Here is a 25,694-nt window from a genome sequence, read left to right on the forward strand (position 1 = left end):
CAGAGGGGTTTGGTGCTTGGCTGGCTGCACGGCCGAGTGTCAGTGCTGTGGCTGGATGAAGGCATTAACTCTGCTGTGGAGGGGAAGCTGCATCCACCAATGCCCTGCCTTCCTGCAGCTCTAGCTCAGGGGCTTAGGGGACACAAGAGTGTCCCAGCCGCCCTGGAAGAAGGTGCCATGGCACTGTGGCAGCTTGGTGCCCTCCTTCCCCACTGCTTTGGTTGCAGTTGTTCAATTGTGGAGCGACTATTGGGAAAGGTTTGGGGCTGTGGGCCAGCTCGTGATGCTGGGGCTTGGCAGCTCTGTCCCTTCCAACTCTGTGCTCAGTCCAGAAACTCGCCCGGCATTAGAGGGAGGGGGAAAAGGCTTGGCTGGAAAAATCCAACAGCATCAACCTCCCAGGAGTGGGGACTGAGTCACAGGGTGGGGGGCAGGAGGGGTGCCCGTGGCAGGAATGGAAATGAGGAGGGTCATAGAGTCGTTGGAGGAAGTTTGCATCCGTCTGAACCTGACCTCAGTGATCCAGATCAGATTCACAAAGGGTTGTGGGGCTTCTGCAAAGAATTTAAACAAACCTAAGGAGACACGGATGCCCAAACTATGCTGTATGTCTGGACTTAATATTATAAGCAGCAGATGCCTGCCCTCCCCTGCCGCCCCATATGAAGTATTAAAATGGGCTGCAAAAGAGGACAGCTCTAAGGAGAGGAGGAAGAGTATTTGCAGTGTGTGGGAAATGGATTTTTGATGGTGTCTACCAGAAAAATCCATTCCCCCAACCCTGGGGTCAGGTCCTCAGGGCTGGGCTGGGGTCACTGTCATGCCCCTGCGGCTACTGGGCTTCTCAGGGAGGAGAGAGGCATCTGGGGAATGGTGCCCAGCCTGTGGCCACCTGTCTCTGCTGGAGCTGGGCTGTCTGTGCTGAGGTGGGGACAGCGCAGGCGGGTGGCCTGACCTCTGGCAGGAACAAGGTGTCCTGAAGCCAGCATTGGGAGGGGACGGCCAGCAGGGACAGTGGGGCATGGACATGTTTGTTTACATTCCCTGCTGCTATAAATTGCCTGCATGTCCTGGCGTAGAGATGAGGAGCATCTCACACCTCCTCTGTTCTTGGTGGGGAAATGCTCCCATTCCTTCTTCCCGCTGATGATGAAGGGGAAGAGATGGCACAGGGCAGCACTGGCATGCCCAGCACCTCTCCACAGGGAGGAGGTGGTCCTGTCATCCTTTAAGTCCCTCTCATCTCCTAGCAAGGCATCTGGGGTCACCCCTTCTTGTCCCAGCCCTGAGCATTCTGTGGTGGAGGGGACCTGCATGGTGCAATCTCTGAGGGGATGGTGATGGGGCATTTGTAGTGTTGCACAAGGCTATATATGGCTAGGAGGCACCATTGATTTCCCATGTGGGTTTATGTGGTGCCTGGAGCCAGGCAAGTTGGCTGATGGAAAAGCAGCTCCAAGCAGAGGCCGAGCTCCCTGAGACCCCAAATGACCCCAGACTCATCTGCTGGACCCCAGCTAATATTTTCTCTTCTTTTCTCTCTCTCTCTCTCTCCCTGTTGTATCTTGTGGCATTTGTCCTGTGTGCCCCTTCCTCTCTCTGTGGGGGGACTGTGTCTGTCCTCTGTGACCTCCCACCCTCCTTGCACTCCCTGTCCTGGTATGCTGGCAGAGTACAACGCCAAGCTCAGGGAACTCAACAAGAGCACCAAAGTCCCCCGTCCTCCTCTGAACCAGCAACGGTCCTTCTCTGGTTTGTTCATTCCACCTCCTTCCTTTCCCCTCCTTCCTTGTTCTCCAACCTTCCCATCCATCCTTCTTCCCTCTCCTGCATCCTTCACTCTCATCCTTCCTTCCTTTTCCCATCTTCTCTCTCTCCTTCCCTTTCATCCTTCCTTCCTCCTCTATCACTGCATGCTGAGTGATCTGTGTGTTGCATGGATGTGGGATGGAGGGAGACTCAGGAGATCATCTCCATGCAGGATTGATCCCTTTCCTCAGCAGAGTGATGGTCAGAGCTCCCATTGAGCTCCTCCAGTGATGGGGGAGCCCCTGGCCCTGGATATAGACTCCCCTGCCCACGCTCGGTTTTGCATCTCATCCAAGCCTGGGGTTTTCATTGCTGGGCCAGTTCTGGACCCTTCCTAAATCCCCTCCAGGCTTTGCCCTGACCATGGCCTCACCCCTTTGGGAAGGAAGGGCTGGGGTGCAGCTCCACAGAACCCAGATTTAATCAGCTGTCAGCCCAGCAGGGTCTCTCCTACATCAGTTTAGGGATCCCCCTGGGTTGGTCTGCAGCTGGAGGGTGTGGGCTGCTGAGACTACATTTTATGCAGTGTGACTTTGCTCCTTGGAGGTGAGTCTGCCCCGGGTGATGCGTGCTGGTGGCCTGCTTGGTGCTTGTTGTGCACCCGCTTGTCCCAGGGCAAGGAGAAGGTGGTAGATGGAGTGGGGCTGGGGAGTCACCAGCTTTCTGTGTGACCTTTCTCTCCCCACTGGCGCTGTGGGTTTCTCCCCAGGAGGACCAAAGAGGTTTGAACCCTCTGAGCCCTCAGCACAGAGTAAGGTATTTTATCGTGCCCATTTGGGGTAATCAGGTGGGAGGTGGGGAGTAGTCTGTGCTGGGACTGGGTGAGCTGGGCTCTGGTGCGGAGCAGCACAGGATAATGTCTGTTCCTCATGCAGGCAGGGAATGAGTTTGTATCTCTCTTCCCTGGGTGTTGTGTGTCCCTGTCTGGCTTTATTTGCTGAGTGCAGATCCCAAGAGCCTTGGGACGCGTCTTTGTTCTCTCCTGTCCACCCTGGGGATATCACCTGGCTCCTGCCTGGCAGTAGTTCTAGCATCTCATGGCCTAAAAGCAGATGCCTCCTGATTTGGCCTAAAAACCTGGCTCCCCAGCTGCAAAATTACCTGGGTTTGCCACCCCTCCTGTTGTGCTCCCTGCCACCCCAGCTGTTGTGCTCCCTGCCCTTCCCCAGCCCTAGAGCTGTGCTGAGTCTGAGGGCAGTGGTTGGTACTAGGTTAAGTACTTAAATGAGCAACAAGAGGAGTGACAGTGCCACAGGTGTTGGGTGTGAGGGTGAGGAGTGGGGTGCAGGCTGCTGCTCCCCCTTTGAGAACAGGAATCTGCCATCCTGCATTCGGCCAGGGAGTCCTTGGGAGTCCAGTGACAGTACCATGGCTAAGGGAGGCTGTATGTCTGCTGAGGGGGCAAAGCAAGCTAGGGAAAGGAGAGTTTGTTTTTCAAGCATAGTTTCCATCCCATAAATCACCCAGGGGGTCGGGGGAGCCGTGCTCAGAGCCTGGGTTTCCTCCAGGCTTTGCTCCGGGCGGCCTGTGAAGTTTCCCACTCTTCGCTCCTGAACAATGAGTCCCTTTTTTCCCTTCTCCTCCCTCCCCTCCCTGTGGCCCCGGCCGCTTTCCGTGTCTGGGGAGTGGAGCAGCCAGAGCTTGCTGAGCTCCTGGGTGTCCCAATGGGCCAGATCCAGCACCCTGTGGTTAGGTGACGTGAAGCCCTGGGGATGGAGCAGGGGGTCCCACGCTGCACATGTGTGATGTGCACTGATAGCCAGGCTCCATCAATCTGCCATGGTTAGTGCTTCCCAAATGGAAAATTCAAAGCAAGACAGGCATGTACAGCTCGAGGAGCCAGTCCCTGCCTCTCTGAAGTGCTCGGGCCCTGCAGCTCACTTTGGAATGGGCCAAGGGATGCTCCTGGTGATGCTCCTGCAGTGTTCAGGAGAACCCATAGTGCACAAAATGGAAGGAAAAAAAAAGAAAACATTAGAGTTTGCTTTATTTTTTCCCAGTATCTTGTTTCTCCCTGTGCTCACAACTGCAGGCTTCAGTTCCTTAAAGTGAAGAGCAGGACAAAAGATACGGGGTGGCCCTATGGAATACTGCCCATGCCTGCAAGGCAGCTTCCCAGGCACCCTCTCTGTGCCCCTCTTCTTTCTTTTTAATGGCCATCTCCCGTGCCGGTGAGCACCTGCAGAAGGGATCGGGAGTTGTGTTTCAAAGCTGCTCTTAGTGGAATTTTCCAGGCCGCCTCCGCGGCTGGAGCCAGCCCCGTTGGCTTGCGTCCCCCGCCTCGCAGCCTGGCCGCCTCTCCCCCCGAGCCGCGATTTTATTGTTGTTGCCATTCACTGGGCTGGTTATTTAGAAATGCACCCAGGCCACCTCCTTCCCTCCTGCTCTCTCAGCCCTTTCCCCGCTCCCAGCCTTTTCCCCGAGCCGGGAAAGCTCAGATGCGTGTGCCGAGCAGTGAAGAGGGGAGGTCAGCGGGTGTGAGGCGTGGGTCCCATGCGGAGCCCCGGGGAGTGAGGGGAAGCAGCTGATGGCTGGTTTTCCTCCGCCAGCCCGTGGGAAAGGAGTTGGTGTTTTAAAAGTGCACTTCCTGGAGCGTGATGCTGGCCTTTCTCCTTTTTTTTTTCTTCTCCTTTTTCTCTTTTTTTCTTCCCTAATATGCTGACCAAGGGGAGCATGAGTGCTCAATGATTCTGTGGGAAAAGTAGAGGGGACAGTGTTGTCACCTCTGCTAGTGGGTAGGAGTGAGTCCCACGGGGCTCTGCGCCGTGCCCCTGATATTCTGTGGGGTTGCTGTGCACTGAACCTGGCACCATCATCCATGAGCCTGGATTAACCTCTTCATCAGGCGAGGTGGGATGGAAAGTGTGTTTGGGCACTGTCAGGTGCTGGGAGAGTCGAGCTCCCCTGCCCTGTGCCAACTTTGTCTGTGTTCTTGGGCTTTATCCCAGCCCATGGGGATCTCCACAGCCCAAGAAAACCATTCTCCTGTGATGACTTGCTCACTCTGTTCTTCCCCCCAGGCTGTGGACATTGGTGGCTCATACTGCTGGGACCTGGGAAGGAGGTTTGGGGGGAGATGGAGGGGAGACGCTGATCTCTCCTTTTAGAACGGCTTTGCACTGGGGACAGAGCAGCAGTGGTTTTTTAGGGTTCCCTGCACCATTCCTCTGTTGGGTTCTTTCTTCTTGATCCAGTGCTCCCTCTGCCTTGGGCACTCACAAAACCAGACTTTTTCCACTGCTGTGGTTGAAGCCACATCTGGCTGTGGGAGCAGGGAGGCAGTTGAATCCAGCTGTCCTTGTGCTGGGTGATCTGGTCCTTTCCCATTATGATGCTGTCAGGAGGCCCTGTTACTTCCCTGCTCTGCAGGGCTGGGCTGTCTGGGCTAATCTCAGGATGCTCTTGCCCCTTACACCTACTGCTGGAGGTTGTCCCTGGAAGTCTAATGGTGCTTGGGAGGGCTAGTGCAGCAGTTCAGCCACTAGCCACAACCCTGTCTTGCTTTATCACCTGGTCTGGGGTCGCTGCTGTAGGGTATATCTGCTCCAGCTACCCATGCTGGTCTGGGGGTTTGATGCAGTTGAGTTCTGAAGCTGAGACCTCTCAGGTCAGACCTGGAGCATCTCCTGCTCGTCCCCATCTCAGCTGGCAGCTCCTCACCCCTCTACCACCCTGTGCTTGCCCTGCAGGGGTGCAGTCCCGGGAGAAGCCTCTGGAGGAGAGCGCTGTCCCTGCCCGCAAGCGGACCCCCAGTGACAGCCACTATGAGAAGAGCTCACCAGAGCCCAGCTCGCCCCGCAGCCCCACCGTCCTCTCACCTGAGGTGGTCAGCACCATCGCGGCCAACCCTGGAGGGAGGCCCAAGGAGGTGGGCTGGAGTAGAGGAGTGCTGGGGTTGGGGGGTGGCTGACTGGGGACAAATGCCTCCAGGGAGGGGGATGGCTTGGTCAGCATTCACAGCATCTGTTGCATTGGGGATCAATGATGCTTCTTGTGGTGGTGGTGGTAGTTAGCAGGGAGGAGGTGAAACCCTTCTCTTTGCCCCCTCTCCTTGGGGGTGTCCTAGAGGTTTGTGCCCATCATAGGGACGGGACTGACCCTTTCTTCTGCTCTCCCCAGCCTCACCTCCACAGCTACAAGGAAGCCTTCGAGGAGATGGAGGGTGCCTCCCCCACCAGCCCACCCTCCAGCGGCGGTGAGATTTCTCCCCCCACCCCAGCCTTCCCTGTGTCACCACAAACCCCTTACTCCAACAGCTGTAAGTGCCATGGCTCTGGGAGGCAGAGGGGCTCGGTGGGTGGCTCTGGGCAAGCCAGAAATTTGCCAAGGGTCAGACAGCTCCAGGTTCCAGACACCCACCGCCATCTTAACCACTCCTCATCTCCATCCTCCTTTCTCCTCCGCATTCTGCCACTCCGTGCTGCTGTCAGCATCCCGCTTACTTCAGCATCCCATGCTTGGCACCCTCATCTTGGCTTTTTCCCACCCTCCACTCACTGGGGTGTTTTTGGATGGGATCCAAAGGTGGGATGAGGAGAGAGGCATGCTTTCACCCCATCAGGGTCCTGCATCTCCCCATCTTTCCTGCCGGCATGGCATGAAGAGAAGCAAGACTGCTGTGGCGGGTGAGTGGGAGGGAGCCAGGAGAGAGTGAAGATCAGGAGGGCAGACTCACACACCATGTCGCTTCTTGCTCGCAGTTTCAAAGGCAGGAGGGGAAAAAGGCTGGGATGCATGCCCTTTGTGTGCAGCTTGTCTCCGCTCCTCCGGTGCAGCGTCTCTGTTCTGACTAACCCTGACGCACTCACGGTGGGTTTGTGTGGACTGGGTTTGTGTGACCAGCTTGAGCGACGAACCCTGAGGAGCAGCCACACGTCGGCACAGCCTGACTCAGGCCAGAGCAGTGCAGTGGAGCAGCCGGTCAACTGAGAAACCCATTCAAAAGATGGCAGCCCCCCCATATCCTCTAAAACGCTTCTGTAGGCTGAAGGCTGAGGGATACTCTAGGGTTGGGGATGCTTGGGCTGAGTGCAGCCCCCTCTGATGCCATGTCCTGGTTGCAGTGAAGCCACCTGCCCCCCCCCACAGCTCAGCCTGTGGGGCTTGGGGTTGTTCCCTTCTGTACTGTTGCTCTTCCTTCCCGGCACTCCTCTGATGTTTGAGCCCTGTCTCTTGGGAGGAGGAGACGAGTGTGGGAGCATCGTAGGGGTGCTTGGCAGCTCAGAAATGGCCCTGTTGTTCCTGGGGACTGAGAGCTTGGCCCTGGGGCAGCAGCAGCTCCTTTGTCAGTGGGTCAGTGGCTTTGGGGGATGAGTCACTTGCAGAGGTGATGGCAACAGCCTGGCTGGGGTTGTGGCCCCAAGGCCGTGCTGCTTATCCAGTGTCAGCCAGAGAAGCCTGGGAAGCTTGAAGCTGCAGCTTTCAGGCTTTGCCAAAGTGGCCCTGGGGGATACAGGAGCAATTCCTCTCTGTTGGGGGATGGTGGTCCTGGGAGAATTCCTGGCCCTGTGAGGATCCTGATGCTCATCAGCCAGCTGAGGTGTGAGCTGACATTGTGCCTTGGGGTCAGCTGGATTTGAGGAAATCAGACACCCACTGGGGAAGGTGCTGCCATCTTAGTTTCCCAGGGACTTGGCTGCTCGGCTGCTCCAGCCCCAGGCTGCTGGGCGGACCTGGCCTCAGGGCAAGGGTCTGGCTTTCCTCTGGAGCTCCCACCACCCACCGCCTCCCAGCCTCGCCACAGGCCCTGTGCCTGTGCTGCCAGTCAGAGATGTTCGAACACTGCTGGAGGCTCGTGCCCTTTGGTCCCTCTTGCTGAAGATGATGCCCTGAGGTTTCCCCTGGTATGGGAAAATACAGTGTCAGGGAGATGAGGCAAACCCAGTGGGTAGGAGGGGAGAAGAGGTGCAATCTGCGTGGGGCGGTCTGCCCTGCCCTGTGAAACCCTACCGCCATCCATACCATAGCCATACAAACATGCAGCTGCTCCTGGTGTGTTTGTCTGGGCACAGGGGTGCAGACCTCACATGTACATTGCCACCCCTCTGTGTTAACATCCTTGCCCACCCATTGAGCTGGTCTGGAGGGCAGGGTTTTTTTGGCAGTCCTTCTTTCCCGTTTATGGGGGTGATGGGCTGCTTTGGGACAGCTGGATTCCAGCTTGGCCAGACGTGGGGATTGGCAGAAAGGAGTTCAGGTGTGGGAGAGCTGGGTTGGGATGGCTGCTCACATAGGGGAAATGAAAGGGGCTTCATGCCTTTATGCTGGGACTTTGTGGGGATGGTGAAGGAGATGGGGTCCGGGCCTGTCCTGGTGGGAGTTGTCCCCTTTCTCCATCCTGCTAGCTTTGCAATAGGGCAGGGTGCTTGTTCCCAGTCACCTCCTGCCCTCTGTCCTCTCCCAAATGAAGAGGGGGATCAGTATCCTTCTGCAGGGTGTTGCTTCATACTAGGGCATCTTGTGTTCTCAGCAGCCCTCCCTTGCAGCCAGTGGTTGGGATGGGCTATGGGAACATCGGAACCTGTGGGCAGCTCCAGCCTTTCTGAAGCGTCACCTCCCACCCCTCCACTAACACTCCACTTGTGTCCACTGTGCTGACAGTGCGTTCTCCCCCTGGCCTGGCCAAGACCCCGCTCTCAGCACTGGGGCTGAAACCCCACAACCCGGCTGAGATCCTGCTGCATCCAGTGGGAGGTGAGTGTGGGCACGGGGACTGCACACAGATTTTTTTGTGGGGGCGTCTGTGAGGATACCCCGGAAGTGTCCCTAGTTTGGAGAAGGCACTTCCACCTCCCTTTTGGCGCCAGGTGGCCATGTGGGTCCTTGTCACCTTTTGTGGGGACTCTGGGACTGTGTAAGCGTGGGGGATGCTGGTGCTGCCCTGGGGGGCTCAGCACAGTAAGGTCTTCAGCGGTGAAGGCTAGATAACCCTGTGGCCCTGTTTCCTGCCCAGCCCCATATTCTTCCCTCTCCCACCCCCTACATTCCTTCTCCTCTCTAGGACAGCTGGAGACAGTTTGCTCTCTGGGAGCTGAGCCTGTCAGCCAGAACAATATCCAGAGCTCTTTCCATCCTGGACAGCAGTCCCTGAGTGCAAAGGCCCTACCGTCCTGGGGATGTGTCCTGAAGTAGCCTGCCAAGCCAGACCTCACTGCTTCCCAGCACCCAGGGCCCCTTCCTGAACCAGCTCAGGGCTGAGTGTGACCTCCCCAAATCCATCTGAGCCTGGGGGCAACAGGCTGATTGAGCTCACACTGCAAGACCCTTCTCCCTCTGCCTTTAAGGGCGAGCTGATGCTTATTTGGTGCTTGCTGGGCTTCTTGGAGCAGCCCTTTGGTCACTCTCTGCTGCACTGTTCCCTCTTTCTCATCTGAAACCAGCCTCCTGGGTTTTGGACATAATTTCTGGGATGTTGATGTGAACTGTGGGGGTTTCTGAGGCTGGGTTTCAGTTTAGAGCACAGTGTCAGGAGGTGTGGGGCGCTCCTTTGTGCTCTATGTGCCCCTGCCTGAGAAAGGCAGAGCTGCTTAACTCTGATTTCTCTTTCTGTCTCGCACCTCCCTTCCTCCTCTTCCCACTCCCATCACTCCCCTGCCCCTCCGTCCCTCAGAACTAGAAGGGGAAGCAGGCGGTGACTCTGAAGAAGGTAAGAAAGGCTTTTCTTTCTCTGTCTCTCTCTTCCTCATGCAACCTCACTGTTGGGACTGTGACTCAGAGCAAGCCCTGGTGTCTGTTCCAGCAGCCTTCCCTTGCGCTGTCCCTCAGGGATGTAGGAGCCTGAGTCTTGCCTGTCCTGCTCCCTTTAGAGGAGGGGCACATCATGCCTTGTGTCCTGATAGGATTTCTCAGTGTCCAAGTTGGACCTGAAGGTCTGTATTTTGTGTGGCAGTCATCTGTGGGGACTGAGGGCTCTTTGTCAGCGAGTGGCATCCTTACTGGTAGCACGCTGGGGATGCTGGCACGCTACGGCCAGCTTTGGAAGAGCCTGGCGGGCATCTGGGAGCAGCAGCCCCAGTTTTAGTCTCCTGCCCTCCCCTTTTGGCTTTGCTGTTGTCATTCAGAGTGAAAAATAAACCAGAGTGCAGCACAAAAGGTCAGCGGGCGCAGAGGCCACCAGTGTGTTGCCGGCTCAGCCGGCTGGGCAGTGGTGCAGCACCGGCAGCTGGTGCACATCTTCCTCCAGCCAGGCAGCTGCCCAAAGTCCTCCCACCTCTCCTGTCTCTGGGTTGTGCCACTTTGGGGATGCCAAGGATGGGGCTGAGCTGGGACGTCAATTCAAGAGTGGCTGTGCTGATGGTGCAGGCACTGCGGGCTCTGGGATGGCACATCTTGTGTGGAGACAGAGGCTTTGGGAGTGGCTGTGATTCCTTGGAGTACTGCCTGCTATGTAACGGTTGTTGGGTGGTTTTGCTTCCTCCTTTAATGAATTTTTGGGCCCTCAGAGCTGGGATGAGGAACTATGTGTTCAGGATGGGTTTTGGGGAAAGGGTGTCTCTTCTTGGTGGGTGCGGTGCTTCCTCTTGCCCTAGCAGCCGTCAGCATTTCTCCTTGGAAGTTTCTCAAAATGCACATAACCCAAACCTGCACATTGTGTAGTACTGGAGAAAGTGTTTCCTTGAAAAGAAACGTTCTGCTTTCAGAACTGATTTTTCAATGATGGCTTTTTGGATACATTAAAGGAAGCAAAGCTGGGATAAAATCAGGCTTTTCCCTCATAAGTTCCCCCAAGCTTTACCATTTCTGTCCAGCTTTAAGCCTCCAGAGACTCATACATTGCCTCTCCTCTCCTTCCCACTAAACCCTCAGGAGCTCAAGCTGTGCTGCTTCTCTGTCCGCTTGCATGATGGTTGACTCCCAAGCAAGGATGTCCAGTGACCCTGCACTGCCCAGGCTGAGTGGCCACCATGAGCCTCTTGCCCTGCTTCATCCTCTCTGATAAAATGATATTTTTGGGGATTAAATCTATGGTTCTGAGAAGGGACTGATATTTTGGCTTAACACTGCTGGCTTGGGACCCTCTGCACTCAGCCACACACTCTAGGAGGGTCCTTGCCCCTCCGTGCTCTGCCTAGCAGATCCCAGCTGGAATGGCTGGCCTGTGTATGGGGCTGGAAGATGCTTTGGCAGTGTGGGAGCTCTGGATGTGGCTGTCAGCTCTGAGGAGGCTTTAAAACAGCCTGACACAGATGCAGCACTGGGGATTTCTGGCCACAGCGCAGCCCTGCTCAGATCTGGGATTCCCAAACAAATGCCCATCTCCCTGGTGACTCAGAACTTCTCTGTTCTTCCACCCATTTTCCCATCTCCAGAGTCCCTTACAAGAAAACACAAGGAGGCAAGGTCAGATTTTTCAGCCTAAAAAAATCCTGCCTGAAACTTCCTAACTTTTCTTTTCATTTCTCTTGTTCTGAATTGAATCAAAGTACTGGAACCTGTGCCCATGGCCACACACCTCACTGGCACAGCCCCCAAGCCCCCTGCTGCTGCCTTTTCAGGAGGGGCTGGCATTTTCACAGCCCTGTGGTCTTAACCTCTTGCAGGCTGACTCATATGTACTGTCTGGCTAATTTTAGTCTGGGCTGGGGAGCTGGGAAGGGGAAAAGTGAGTAGCTGTGGAATTAATTGAATTACCTAAGCTGCGATGAATTTCTTGCAGCTGCCCTGGGCAGTGCCTCATCCCTGTCACTCAGGATGTCCTGCCTTAGATGCTGGTACCCAGCCTGTGTAGAGGTCCATCATCTGGTTTTGGCCCAGATCTTTCCTGGGGTTGAGCAGGGACATCAGCCTAAGGGAGGGATTCCTCCTCCCCTCTCCACACACAGATGGGGCACAGAGATGCTGCGGGGGAAGGAGTGGGACCTATGACAGTCTTTTTCCTTGCATGTCTCTGCTCCAGCTCTGAACGTGGAGCTGTGCATTGGCGTTGCTGACTGTGAGCAGGCCAGCTTGCCAGCAGGCTGAGCCAGAGCCCAGCTGTTATGACTAATAATAACAATAATAATGTTTGTCATGCTAATTACTACTGCAGAGCTGCTTTGGGCATGGCCAGCCTGGAGCCAGGGACCTGCAAGGCTGCCCAGCCCATAGCATTTGATGCCAGTGGGTCTTGCATAGGGCAAGCTGAGGTGTGACACGGCTGCAGGGCTTGGGGGAATGGGACTGAAGCTGCAGCCTGTTCCTCTGGTGCAGCCTTTGGTGGGGTCTGTGGGGGCTGTCATAGGGATGGGGACCAGCCTGGGTGGAACAGGAGGTAGGGGGAAAGGTATGAGAGAGGACTGGGTCTGGTGTCTGGCATGGCTGGTAATGGCCAGCCCAGACTGCTGCTCCTGGCACGGGACAGCTTGGCGGCTCTAAAGGAAAATTGCTTTTCTTGGTTGTGCTCATGGGCTCCGGTTTCAAGCTGGGCTGGGAGTGAAAGTGTTGGATGCTGCAGTGGAAATAGCTGGAGTTGCCCTCTGGTCTGCTGCTGGAGATGGCTGGCAGAGGTGGGCCACAGAGGGCAGGGACCACGGGGCATCGTCATCAGTCCTGTGTGAGTCAGTGCGGGCTGGGCAGAGTCACCGGCTCTATTTTTAGGGGCTGTGGATGAGCAGGGAGCAGGACGTGTTCCCTGTGGCATCCTGGGTGGGAGGGACGCTGACTCAGAGCAGGGTGAAGGGGCTGTGGCATGCAAAGGGATCGTGGTCCCGTGTTCCAGTCCCCTCAGGGAAAACGGTGACCCTGTTTCCTGTGCCCTGGCTGGGGTCTTCAGCATTCTTGAAGCAACTTAAGGATCCTGAATGAGCCAGATGTGTTTTTGCACAACTTGTGGTGGAAGAGGTAGAGGGAAATGTTCAGCTGGAGGAGGTCAGCTCAGGCACCTTCACTGGCATGAAATGTGGATCCAGGGAGAAGGGTGTGGTCCTCTTCCCATGCAAGCTGTAGGCTCATCTGTTTCTGCTTCTCTTTGCCACAGAGCCCAGGAGCTATGTTGAGTCAGTGGCCCGCACGGCCACAACGGGCAGGGGAGGGACACTGCCCGCTGCCCAGCCTGCTGCCCAGCCCACTGCTCAGCCCGCTGCCCAGCCCGGAGGCCCAGAGGTGCCCACGAGGAATGGCACTTTCTCCAACTCCTTCATCGCCCCCAGCCCTGTCTCCACCAGCAGCCCTATTCACAGCATGGATGGGTAAGGCAGTGGGTGCAGGTCCCAGGGACTGGTGGCGCTGGGGCTGAACCCTGCCTGGTGCACAGGTTTAGAATCACAGAATCATTAAGGCTGGAAAAGACATCCAAGATCATCGCGTCCAGCCTTTGACTGAACACCACCAAGCCAACTACGCCAGAGCACTAAGTGCCATGTCCAGCTGTTTCTTGAATATCTCCAGGGATGGTGCTTGCTCCCACATTTTAACTGCCTTTGCAAAGACCCGCATCTCTCCATGCAGGGTTTGGGTATCCTGGCCAGCTGTGCACCTCAGTGCCCTGAGAACACAAATCTGGGTCACTGCTGGTTGGTTGGTGGTTACTGGACCTCAGAAGCCTCTCACTGGGAAGGTGTCCCCTGGAGTGGGAGGAGGGATGGGTTGTGCTAATTCCTAGCCCTGGGTTAGGCTGAGCCTGAGTCCTCCAGGGTGAGATGGAGCCATTGTCCCTGTCCCCTGTCCGCCCTGCCCACGAGGTGTTCTGCACCCACACAGGCTGGCAGGGCAGAATAAATCAGGTGTTTGCTGGGAGCAGAGCTGGGAAAAGGCTCTGTTCCACAGAAGGTCATACTTTGAGATGGAACTGGGTTTCATGGTGGGACTAAAGCTGCCTCTGGTTGCTTTCATGCAGCTGGCAGGACCCATCCCATGGTTGCCTCTGGACAACCAAGTAGCTGCCGGGCTCCGTGCCTCAGTTTCCCTGTGCGCCACATGCAGGAGGGTGCCAGTACCAGTCAGCAGCAGGAACAAGTGGTGGAGCTGAATTCTACTTTTCTTCGTCTCTCCTCAGGGCCTCCCTCCGCAGCTACCCATCAGAAGGCAGCCCCCATGGCACGGTTACGCCTCCCCATGCCTCTGCTGAGCCCCTGTACCGGTCACCTGTTGGCTTGCAGATGCCCTCTGCTCACAGCAGCTACCAAAACTCGTCTCCATCTTCCTTTGCAATGGTCCAAGGAGGGGTCCCGGGCTCTGCATACAGCAGCCCCGACTACGCTGATGGCCGAGCTGGCCTCCAGCCAGAACCCCAAGCTCGGCCACAGCCACAGGTCAATGTGGTGGGGGTGCACACCCTGCCAGGGAGCCCCCGCAGCCTGCACCGGACAGTGGCTACGAATACACCGCCCAGCCCTGGCTTCGGGCGAAGAGCCATCAACCCCAACCTGAGTGGTGCTCCCGGCAGCCCTGGGCTGAGCAGGCATGCTGTGGTGGCCCATGGCAACCTGGTGGCCCCACCAGGGAGCCCCAGCCTGTCCAGGCACCAATCAGCAGCAGCCACATCCCCTGGCAGCCCCCTGTATGGCTACTCCAGCCCGGAGGAAAGGCACCTGACGCTGTCTCGGCAGAGCAGCTCCTCTGGCTACCAGCCTCCCTCCACGCCGTCCTTCCCTGTCTCCCCAGCATACTACCCCGGCACGAGCACGCCGCACTCCTCCTCCCCAGACTCGGCTGCCTACCGCCAGGGCAGCCCCACGTCGCAGCCTGCGCTGCCTGAGAAGCGGCGGATGTCAGCTGGGGACCGCTCCAACAGCCTCCCCAACTACGCCACTGTCAACGGCAAGATGTCCTCACCCCTCTCCAGCGGCATGTCCAGCCCCAGCGGTGGGAGCGCCGTTGCCTTCTCCCACACTCTGCCGGACTTCTCCAAGTTCTCCATGCCAGGTAAGGGATGCTCTTGGAGGTCCCTGTGTCCCCCTGCCCTACTCAAGGCTCTCCCCTCCTCCTCCTTGCTGGCTGTCAGGAAAGGGATTGCAGCCATGTCCTGATTTACCCCTCCTGTCCATCCGCAAACCAAAGGCACCGCTGGGGCTTGGGCCATTTCCTGCGCTTTCTGACAAATCCAAACAGGAAAAACACCGACCAGCATCTCTGGCATAAACAGTGCTCAGAGATGTGTATGGGGAGATCAAAGCTCCTGGAGACGACTTTTCTCTGCCGTGGGGATGCACTGACCTCTTGCCCTCATTCCCAGTGGACTTTACCCCGCTGAGACCCCGCTGCGGTGCTGCCTTCTCATTTCAAATGGTGCCGTGCCCTGGGTGCTGTCCTGCCTGGAACACTTTTGCCAGCTCCTGTTACAGACACCTTGGTGACGCCAAGATCGGGCTGATAGGACCAGGGGAATAAAGCTGTGGGGCAGTGGTGGCTCCAGCTGCTGGGCCAGTTCCTCTGCTGAGCGGGCAGCCCTTTGTGGGGACGCTGGCACTCGTCCTGGCCCCGTGATTCCTGTGGCCAGGGACCTTTCCCAGTGGGGAAGCATGAGTAATTAAAACCTGTAACAATTAACAAGCAGCTTGGAGAGGGGAGCGAGCCCCCTGCCTCTCCGAAGGTGACCAGACTGCAGAGGGCTGATAACATGTCTCCAGCAGAGATGCTATCCAATCCTATCGGTTGTATGCCTGGTTGTTTTTGGAAAGCAGGTGGTTGTAAATGTTGCCTGAGTAAATGACAGCTTCATGGCCAGAGGACCAGCTCCGGTTGAGGCTGTGCCACTGGTGGGCACTGAAGAAGGCACAGTCAGGCTGGGGCTGGGGCTGCTTTGCCCAGGGTGGATTGACCCGTCCAGTTCTTCTGCACAGAGCAAAGATAAGGGAAGAAATTTATTTTTATGAAGTGTGAGCCAAATCTTTAACATTAGAGAGCAGTGAAGGTCCTTTGAAGTCAGAGGATCTCCCCAGCACCTCCAGACATACCTCTTTCCTCCAACAGTTTTTATTTCACCTGGCCAGCTTCCTTTAAAATGAAGAATTCCCATTTTGTCTGTGGCTGTGGGCCAAAGAGGCTCACCTGATGCACAGCCCTTCGAGGGCCCTTGAGCTTGGATTTAGCTTTAGATGCCCAGCAGCCCCATAAGCTCCAGGGGATTATCGGCCTGTCTGGGTATGGGGAACTGGGTTGAGGTTAGTGCAATGTGGCAGGTCTGAAAGGAGGTGGATGTATTAATGCTTTGGCTGGATGTAGGGTTTCAGATACAGCATCTTTTAACTTTTTTCTTGTCTTTTCTTCCCTTTCCTGCAGACATCAGTCCTGAGACTCGTGCCAATGTCAAGTTTGTGCAGGATACTTCTAAGTACTGGTACAAACCAGACATCTCCAGGGAGCAGGGTAGGTAGATGACAGAGGGTCAGGAGTTGGGGTGTGTCTGGGATCGCAGGGATTAGCAAGGATTTCCCTTATGGACTGGGTTGAGAGTGAGGGTGAATAATGGCTGCTCAGGCCGTTGCAGATGGGGGTTGAAGCCCCATTCATCTGCAGGTTTGTGTGATGTGGGCTCGTCAGACCTCCTCTTGGAGAGGAGCTCCAGTCCCTGGAGTGTGCAGTGGGTCTATGTTTGCAGTTTGGGGTGCAAAACACCCAAATCTTGAGTTGATAATGCTCAGAGGCATCTTGGAAACATGGCTAAAATAAGCAGGGAGAACGAGGAGGCAGCAGGATGCCTTCAGGGGCATGGTCCCAGCATTTGGCCCTTGGCTCCTGCTTGCTCTCCAGTACTTGGTTGCTCAGAAATAGGCAAGGAGATGTGCACACAAGGGCGATGGGGGTGGGGGGAGATGAGCCTGTGCCTGGCAACCCACTCAGGCATGCAGGAGGGGCGGTAACATTGTGGTGCCTGGCTATGAGGTGTGGAGCTGGGGCACCCCATCCCAACCCACACCTGCTGGTGTCTTGAGGGTGTGTTGGTTCTCACCATGCCATCTCTGAGCTCTGCCGTTCTCTCCTGCAGCCATTGCCCTGCTGAAGGACAGGGAGCCGGGGGCTTTCATCATCCGAGACAGCCACTCCTTCCGGGGAGCCTATGGCCTCGCCATGAAAGTCGCTTCTCCGCCTCCCACGGTCATGCAGCAGAACAAGAAAGGTATTGTGTGCCCTTCTCCTTCCCACGCCGAGATGCTTTCCATCGTTCAGCCGGGGCGAGCGGGCAGCTGGGGCTGCTGAGCCAGTCATGCCCTTGGGTATGTGCCGATGTGGCAGGATCCTTGCCTTCCAGGGCACAGGGAGGCACCAGACACCCTCTGCCCTGAGCTGTGGAGGGCGCAGGAGCACCTATGTCTTGGGCTTTGGTGTAATGAAATGGGCACAGCCTCTCCAGCCCACCAACACTGTGGGGGAGCTTGGCTTGGGGTTGACCCTGTGCAAAGGGGCAGGTTTGAGGAGGGTGTGTGTCGTGTTAGGGACCCCTCCCTTGAGCTGGAGCACTGGTTTCCTAATGGGACTGCATAGTAATAGGAGGGTGGCTCTGGTGTGAAAACATCTCATCTCTTCCCAGGAGATTTGACTAATGAGCTGGTGAGGCACTTCCTCATCGAGACTAGCTCACGAGGTGTGAAACTAAAAGGATGTCCCAATGAGCCTAATTTTGGTAAGTGGCCCCAGTGTGCTTCCCACATGCGGGGTTGGGTTGGGAGAGCCTTGCCTTTGCCAGACTGTCAAAGCAGAACTGTTGGGTGTCTGGGAGAGCCTATTAACTGCCTCTTGTTCCTGTGTAACTGCATCCTGTGGGCATTTGGAGCCTCTAAGTTCATACACACTCATGAGAACACACAAATGTACCTGTATGCATAGGTGCATACCTGTCTACACACACATGTAGGACAAATGATGCTGCTGGGCAGGGTGGAGGGCGGGGGCTCCCCTTCTTTCATTTATCTCATGGCTAATGTTGTCTGAGGAGCAGCACGAAGACCTTTGTCTCATTTGTTGTTCCTAAAGTGGCCCTGGCATCTCTGTCCCCTCCCTGAGCCCTCTGTGGAGAGCTACATGGTGGTTTCAGTGAGAGGAATTGCCACATGTGGCATTAGGACCATTAATGAAGAAACCCACCTAAAAGCCTGTTTCCATCCACCCAGGGCAATGCTGACCTAATCAGGGAAAGCTGGAGTTTCTTATTCCTTTCCTTGGTTAATGGTTAATCGTACTTTGGATTGTGCAGTTCCACAGCCTAATGATTTTTCAAAAGGATCATTGTATTAACCCAGCAGGTGCAAACAGTTCTTCATCTGGCAACACTGGCCCTATGCTGACCATCTTCCCTCTCTCCCCAGGCTGTCTCTCGGCACTGGTGTACCAGCACTCCATCACGCCCTTGGCCCTGCCCTGCAAGCTGGTCATTCCTGACCGAGGTAAGAGCAAGGAGCAGAAGGCATTGCATCTGTCCCCACAACCTGCAGGGAGGGGGTAGGTTTCCAAGCAGGGAGCACCAGTAACCATCCCATGTCTTCTAGATCCGATGGAGGAAAAGAAAGACTCTATGTCAGCCACCAACTCAGCCACGGACCTCCTCAAACAGGGTGCAGGTGAGTTGAGAGGGGCAGTCGTGGGGTGAACATGGCTTGGCGTAGTGGCTGACCCCATGCCTGTTGTCTCCCTTTCCAGCCTGCAACGTCCTCTTCATCAATTCAGTGGAGATGGAGTCTCTGACAGGCCCCCAGGCCATCTCGAAGGCTGTTGCTGAGACGCTGGTGGCTGACCCCACGCCCACAGCTACCATTGTTCACTTCAAAGTCTCCGCACAAGGCATCACCTTAACGGATAACCAGAGGAAGTAAGAGCCTCCATGGTCACATATCTGGCCAAAAGCCAATGTTGGCTCGTTCCCAAAGCCAACAGGGCTGTGATTCAGGAAGTGTGTTGGTGAAGGATGTCCCTGGGATGGCATCAGCCTGGTCATGGACATGGCTGGGATTTGTCCTTGACTCTTGGAACATCCTGTAGGAGACCTATGGCAGTGTTCCCTGGGCTGGTGGAGCTGGGTTGTGGTGGGAGAGTGGTGGAGCCTCCCTGGCCCTGACATTCCCTGCTTTGTGTTTCAGATTGTTCTTCCGAAGACACTACCCCCTCAATACTGTCACCTTCTGTGACTTGGATCCCCAGGAACGAAAGTGAGTGCCCTAACCTGGGGGGAGCACGTGACCCTTGCCCCTTTCACTCCTGTAGCCTCCTGGGATGCTTGGAGCAGGGTCTTTGCTTGCTCTCTCCCCTGCTCTTGCGGAGAGCAGGAATGCTAGGTCCCCTTGGATACTGTGGGGGAGTGCCAGCTTCTTCTGGTGACTTTTTGGTGTCTCAAGCACCTTCATGCTGAAGGAGAGGTGCATCATTTTTCCATAAAGCCAAGCCTATGCAAAGCCAGACTGGCCTTCCACCATTGGTGTGGTGGTCCCCATCTTGGCCCTGTCTCTCTGTGGGGTGCAGGAGGGACCATCCCTCACACCTTCTCTTTTCCTTGCAGGTGGACTAAAACTGATGGCAGTGGCCCAGCCAAGTAAGTACTTTCTGTGCTTCCAGCAGATTCCTCCCAGCTGCTGTCGAGGTGGCTTCTGCCTGTTTGGGCATTGGCTGGGAGATGCCCTGTGCAGGGCATCCTGGCTGTGTGTGAGATGGGCTCAGCTCCTCACTGCAGGAGTGTTTCACCCAAGCATGAGAGTATGGTCTTGGGGACTCTGGATGCATCTTTCAGCCCCAAATTGCTGGTCAGAGCAGGCATGTGTCTTGCTGAACTGACCAAACTGGAAGCTCTCCTGACAGAGCCACTGGGAACCAGCTTACGGAGCAGAGCTGGGGTTATGCTGATGGCCTGTGAGCTGCTGGTCATCTCTTCCTCTTCTTCCTGTCCTTCCTGTCCTTCCTGTCCTGACCCATGGGAACACAGAGCTGTTGACTGAACCCATTTCCAGGGGCCAGCTCCCACTAATTTTAGCCATTGTGTTAGCAAAGGGGTTTTTATTAGGATGTCCAGCTGCTGTGGTATTTCCCCTCCCCAATTAGAAATGCCGTAGCCTGGGCCTGTCTCACATTCTGTTCCCCCTGTATTTATAACTTGAGTTTGCACATTCTAATTAAAAAAAAAGAAGGGACATTTTATTCATCAGGGGGGAGACAGACAGAAATAACCAGATGGTCTCACTTAGCTTCCTGTGTCCTTGCATGGCCTTCATCTCCAAGAGGGTCTACCCCAATGCCCAGCCCATCACACTTCTGGCTTCAAGAGGCTAAACCAAGGCAGTGCTGTGATCATCTGGAAGGCCCCTTCCTGGGGACGAACTTGGGAAGGGTGGCAGAAGTGTTCAGAGCAAGGGTGGTTTGGTCAAGAAATGATTGAAACCTGGCCTTCAAAGAAACTGCAGCAAAGGGAAGAGGAGGTGGGCCTTCATGCAGGCTGGTTTGGGATGTATCCCTCTGTGTTGTGAGAGGGGCATGTGAAAGAGGGGAAGAGGGCCAAGACCATGTTGGAAGAGGGTGGTGGTAATCTTTGTGAGAGCAGTATTGGCAAACCTTGTTGAGGCTCTTGCCTTTTCCCCACACAGGCTCTTTGGCTTTGTGGCCAGGAAGCAAGGGAGCACCACAGACAACATCTGCCACCTCTTTGCTGAGCTGGACCCAGACCAGCCAGCTGCAGCCATCGTCAACTTTGTCTCCAGGGTCATGCTTGGCTCCGGCCAGAAGAGATGAGCTGGCACTTGCGGGTGATTCTTGAATTTTGGAGAAGGACTTGGAGCTGATCCGAGAAGGAGTGTGAGGAAGTGCATTGTGGGAGAGGGAAGTGAATCGGGGGGGGAAAAGGGTTGGAATTTTGGAGGAAAACAGCAAACAACAAAAAAACCCCAACAAAACCCGTAAAAACTCAACACAAGCTAAACACACACGTAGAGGAACCAAAACCACGCACCCACAAAAGAGAGCCACAAAAGTCACGCCAGACAGGATGCATGTCCCATCGCAGGGAAGGTGACCAAAGCAAAGGCGGCAGCGAGAGGCGTGTTCCTAGCTTTCAGCATCACAGCCTCAAGTGGTGACTTCCATTTGGGACTGAATGCGGGACCATGACTGGTGTTCTCCATCTGGAAAAAAAAGAGGCAACTGGCAAAACCCATGGAAGAAGCTTCATCCCAGCAGCCCCATCTGCTGTGTGTTTGAACTGACCTGTAGGAGATAATAACATGGGCTGGGTCTATAGGACACCAGAGGAGATGCTCTCAGAAACCTTTCCTTGTCCAGCTGCAGAGGAGGGTCCTCACTGGTCCCTGCGCTTCCCCCAAAACCTGCTTGTGACCTGGCAGCTTGCTGGGGACATGGGGAAATTGGTCCTGAACCTTCCCATCCGTGGGGAGCTTGGCCATGGGCTGACCTTTGCTGACCCACAGCCCAGCATCAGTCACAGGTGAGAGGCTGTGAGTCCACCCAGAGAGGGGGTCGCGGTGTTTCTCCATTTCCCCAGGGGTTCTTGTGCCCCCCAGCATGCGAGGAGGTGTGAGGGTTCCTGCCGCCCTGCGCCTGGGGAAGGTGGATACTCCCCAGGAACCCGGAGGATGCAGAAAGTCACCTCCTCTCCCATCTTCCCCTTTTCCCTCCCATCACTAGTCCTCTTGGGCAGTTTTCTCCTGCGGCCTGTCACATACTCTTAACACAAAAAAAGCAAAACAGAAAAGAAAGGAATAATTGTAATAATAATAATAATGATTATAATAATAGCGGATGCTGGCACGGGTGGGTTCCCTGTGCGAAGCAGCAGACCCGTGGCTACCCCTATCTAGCTCTTCGGAGACACGCAAGCGGTTTTTAAATTGCATGGACATTCAAGTTGCACGAAAGGCGAATGACTACAAGTAACTCAGGCGCTTTTTTCTCCTTTTGTTTTGGAGGCCACGTTAAAAAAAATAAAGAAAAAGAAGGAAGAAAACTAAAAAAAGAAAAAAGGAAGGGACCTGCAGTGGTTGGGCAGCTTTGGCTCAGTGGGGAGGTAACAGGTCCTCTGAGAGCCATCCCAGTTGACGCATGCGTACCCCCAAAACCATCTGGCTGGAGGCTCATGCCCCTCAAAATGCACCATAGTTTTGCAGTGATTTCAGTGCTGTCAGCTTTTCCCTTAGCTTTGGTAGGTGAGGAGGGCAAGTTGGGTGGAGAGAGGGGCAGAGGGCCCCTGTGCCACTGCAGGAGGAGAGATCATGGTGAGGGTGCAGCAGGTGGAGGTCCCAGCTCTATGGTGCTGGGGAGGGGGCAGAGGATGCTTCGGTCACATGTGCAGGTTTAGGGTAGGGGGAATGGTCCAGCTGGAGCTGTGGGGTCATTACTGAGCCCTCTGCTGCAAATATTCCCCCTGAGGGCTTTTTTGGGTGAAGTTTTCAGTGCAAAGTAGCCCAGATAGTCTTTTGGGGACAAAAATTAGAAACGTAGCACTGCAGTCCCCCGGAGAGCTTGTCTCCCGTGGACCACCCTTGCCTTGATAGCTATAGTATATATGCAAGCTATACTGACAAAATACTGTAAGCTAATGGAATTTTAAGGAGGAAAAAAAAGGTTAAATTTACACTCCAAAAATATTTATTTTTGCCATATTGCTTTCTGTGCATCATATCTCCCCCACTATATCCCCCCCTTCCCCTGCCCTGGGGAAACACCTGCATGTTAAAAGAAAATCCAGAGCAAGGCAAAATACAGATGGGGGAAGAGGCGGGGGCCCCTGTGTCGGGGTGGCCGTGTGTGACCGGTGCGTGTGTGCGGTGTGCGCGCGTGTGTGTGTGAGGGGGAGTGAGCGGCGTGGGCGGCCGGACAGGGCTGCCAGGGCCAGAGGCTGTACTGATGTCCTGAAGTGTGACAGGATGGGTAACGAGGAGTTGGTTGTGAGATGGTGGTGGGACAGGAGGTTCCGGGGGGGCTTTCCCCCTCCCCGGCTCCCTGGCCGCACAGATGCAGAGACCTTTTAATTTTTGATATTTCCAAAAAGTGATTCCCTCCTTCTGCGAAATTCAAGCGAGACAAGAGACGATCTCACCCGTAATCTCCTCACCCTGCCATTCACCCATCAGAGAAAACACTGTGTTTATAGATATATAAAGATATATTTTTGAAAGCCTCTATTTTTCAGACTTGGTTTTCTCACTGCTAAGAAAAGAGATGATAATAATGTAATTTTATTTTAATCTGCTGCCTTGGAAACTGGTGCTTGGAACTCCCATTCCTCTTTTTCTCCCCATACAAATGAAGCAGATCTAAGCACCCCAGAGATGTTGCGTAGAAGCCGACCCCAGCAGATACCTGCCAATAGCATCACGCCTGCTTCGGGCCCTGAGCCTCTTATGGCTTCCCCACTAACCCACTAGCTGAAAATTTAGACCGTATCCAGATCTCAAACACTAACAAAATCATCTGATAATTGTATTATTTTTTTAACACACAGCTAATCACCTTCCAATGATGTAGCCGGGTGTTTATCAGCTCCCTTTAAAGGCACTTTGTTTCCCTTTAGCTCCTTTTTAAAATAAGGTTTTAAGGTGTAACAACCCTTTCTGTCCCCGGGAGAGACCATCAGCAGCATTTAGGATTGCCCAGGTCCTGGGGCTGATGGGGACCTAGTGTTGATATTTTTTCCTTATGAAAGGGACAGAAAATACTCTTTTGGGTTTTTTTCTTTTTCTTTCTTTTTTTTTTAAGTGCAGTCATGCTATTTGAGATTCGAGCTTGCACGAGTTAAGCCCAGCATATGTTTCGTTGTAATCACACTGCCGTTGTCAGCAGCTGGATGGTATCTCTCTCTCGCTCACACACAAACACACACACAAACACATCCCTCCTTCCTGCACAAAGAACTGCATATATTCTTGCCAAAGATATCCTTAAAAACGCACTTTTCCCCACATATATATAGATAGATATATATTATTTTTTTGTGTGTGTGTAAATTTATTGTACGTGCCCTTTTTGTGTCAGTTTGTTCTTTGGAGAAGCCCGTCCTGCCTTTGCTGTCATTATTGCTGTCTATTGGGAAATGCTCCCTGGGGAGGTAATTTGCTGTCTGTCCCGCTCAGTGGCACCTGCAATGCACGAAATATGGGGTTCCCATTCAATGGGGCTGCCTCTGGCTCTGCCCCTGGGAACTATTTTGGGAGATGATCCATGTCATCAACTGCTGATGGGATGCACCACTGAATGGTCTTCACCAGCCCCTCATCACTGGTGGAGACAGCGGAGCTCATGGTTTTGAGCAGAGTTTGGGGTTGCTCTGAATGCAACATTTGCTGGCTGCCTCCTGGTCAAATTACACATGGAAAACAAACCAGGTAGGGAGAAAAACCCAACCCAGCCTCTGGGCATTGATTTTTCAGTGAATTCAACCACCTGAACCAAAGCGCAAAGTAAATCCCCACCCAGCAGGTCGGGCAGGTAAAGAAACCAGTTGCCCCGAAAACTCCAGACAACAGCATCAACAAAAGGCAACCCTTCCCGTTGGAGCAGGCAGGATGATCAGACAGCAAAGGAGCCCGCAGGGGCTTGTTTCATTTCGTTCGTTTGTTTTGCAAATTGCGAGGTTGGTTTGGGGTTACTAATTTTTTTTTTCTTTTCCTTAAAAAGGAAAAAAAAAAAAAAAAAGGAAGCAATATGACGTTTCTGTTGGCGGATCCTGTGCCGCCGTGTTATGCGTGGGGTTTTTTTTTTGTTGTTGTTGTTGTCTTTGTTACTTTGGGAATGTTACAGATTTATTTGCTAATCAGTGTTAACAAACAGTTTCAAACTTTTAGACTTGCCCATTTCTGTGTATTTATATAGATGGAAAAAAAATACATTATATTTTGTATCTTTATGCCCATAATGTTGTCGTGCGTGTAAGGATGACTTCGGTCGCACCATGTCCGTGTGTGAATGTCACTCCGCTGTTGTCTTCCCATTGTACAGATGTTGGATTCTTTGCAGTTCATTGTATGGCTTTATAAAGTGGTAAAAAACAACAAAAAAAGAACCAGTTATATAAAATATACTGTTGCTTGGAATGCCAGCTTGGTGTTTGGATTGCTGGAAATGTATCTTGAAATTTAAGGGAGCATAGGAATAAATGCTCTTGTTTTTTTTGCACAGGGGAAAAAAAAAAACCCAAACCCAAATCAAAAGCTGGCGGGTGCTGTGTTTTCTCCAGGCTGTCGTTCCCCCTGTTCCTCGATGGCAGATCGGAGCCCCCCGGACAGACGCCGGGTGGTGGGTGTGGGAAGAAGGAGGGGTTGGGCTGCTGCTTGTCAGCCTCCAGCCGCAGCTTGTGTTCACCAGATGCTGGCTAACCAGACAGCCCCCAAACTTCCGACATGGCTCCAGCTCCAGCCTGGGCTTTTGTTTACCAGCAGGGATCTCTCCGGCTTGCCCTGCAGCCACTGGCTGCTTTTCAGGTCCTGTTGCTTTTTCCCAGGTTGCCTTTAGGTGCTGTCTGTCCAGCCCTGGGCATCCCTTTTGAGTCCATCTCCCGCAGGGGAACTGGATAGGATGATGCTGGTATGGGTTCTTTGCCTTTGCTGAGGTGGTGGTTTGGGCTCTGCTCCTGTTAAATCCCACTCTCTGTGCCTTTCAGAGCCATCCTGCTCCCTTGTGCCTGGCAAAACTTCCCCCAAAGTCTCAGGGCAGGCTTTTCCAGCATTTGCAGAGCAATTCCCAGCATCTGTCAGAACAGTCAGCCCCTGGCTCTCTGGCTCCACTCCTTCCCCTCCTTGCTGAGTTGGTGGCCAAGACCCAGCCCCCGGGATGGATTGAGTTTAATTATACAAGAAATATCAGCCAGAGCAGCGGCAGTTTCTCTGGCGCCAGCACTGCTGCGGCTCAGAGGCTCAGAGTTTCTCCCGGGAGCCGGCAGCACTAAAAATACCTCCTGCCTCTCTCTAAAATAGCTGCAGGGCGAGGGGCGGATTGAGGGGACTGCTTGTGCCGAGACCCCGTGCTGTGGGGCTTGTGCTGGG

The 25,694-nt window shown here is 54.5% G+C and overlaps 1 protein-coding gene across 15 annotated transcripts in view; it reads left to right on the top strand.

Moving 5' to 3' along the window:
* Positions 1-24,751, top strand: part of TNS1 (tensin 1) — a 66,341-nt gene extending 41,590 nt beyond the window's left edge. For 7 of the 15 annotated variants that reach the window (XM_048308761.1, XM_048308763.1, XM_048308765.1 and 4 more), the window contains 16 exons: positions 1,672-1,752; positions 5,499-5,677; positions 5,929-6,067; positions 8,410-8,502; positions 9,419-9,454; positions 12,764-12,974; positions 13,781-14,649; positions 16,006-16,092; positions 16,712-16,843; positions 17,255-17,347; positions 18,030-18,107; positions 18,210-18,281; positions 18,361-18,529; positions 18,798-18,866; positions 19,214-19,246; positions 20,289-24,751. In XM_048308761.1, coding sequence (XP_048164718.1) covers positions 1,672-1,752; positions 5,499-5,677; positions 5,929-6,067; positions 8,410-8,502; positions 9,419-9,454; positions 12,764-12,974; positions 13,781-14,649; positions 16,006-16,092; positions 16,712-16,843; positions 17,255-17,347; positions 18,030-18,107; positions 18,210-18,281; positions 18,361-18,529; positions 18,798-18,866; positions 19,214-19,246; positions 20,289-20,433 — 2,486 coding nt within the window. In that variant the 3' untranslated portion in view covers positions 20,434-24,751. The remainder of the gene's footprint in view (positions 1-1,671; positions 1,753-5,498; positions 5,678-5,928; positions 6,068-8,409; positions 8,503-9,418; positions 9,455-12,763; positions 12,975-13,780; positions 14,650-16,005; positions 16,093-16,711; positions 16,844-17,254; positions 17,348-18,029; positions 18,108-18,209; positions 18,282-18,360; positions 18,530-18,797; positions 18,867-19,213; positions 19,247-20,288) is intronic. The other 8 variants (XM_048308766.1, XM_048308774.1, XM_048308769.1 and 5 more) reach the window with 6 other exon arrangements.
* The last annotated feature ends 943 nt before the right edge of the window (positions 24,752-25,694 follow it).

Source organism: Corvus hawaiiensis, chromosome 7, assembly GCF_020740725.1.
Source record: "Corvus hawaiiensis isolate bCorHaw1 chromosome 7, bCorHaw1.pri.cur, whole genome shotgun sequence".
Lineage (NCBI taxonomy): Eukaryota > Metazoa > Chordata > Aves > Passeriformes > Corvidae > Corvus > Corvus hawaiiensis.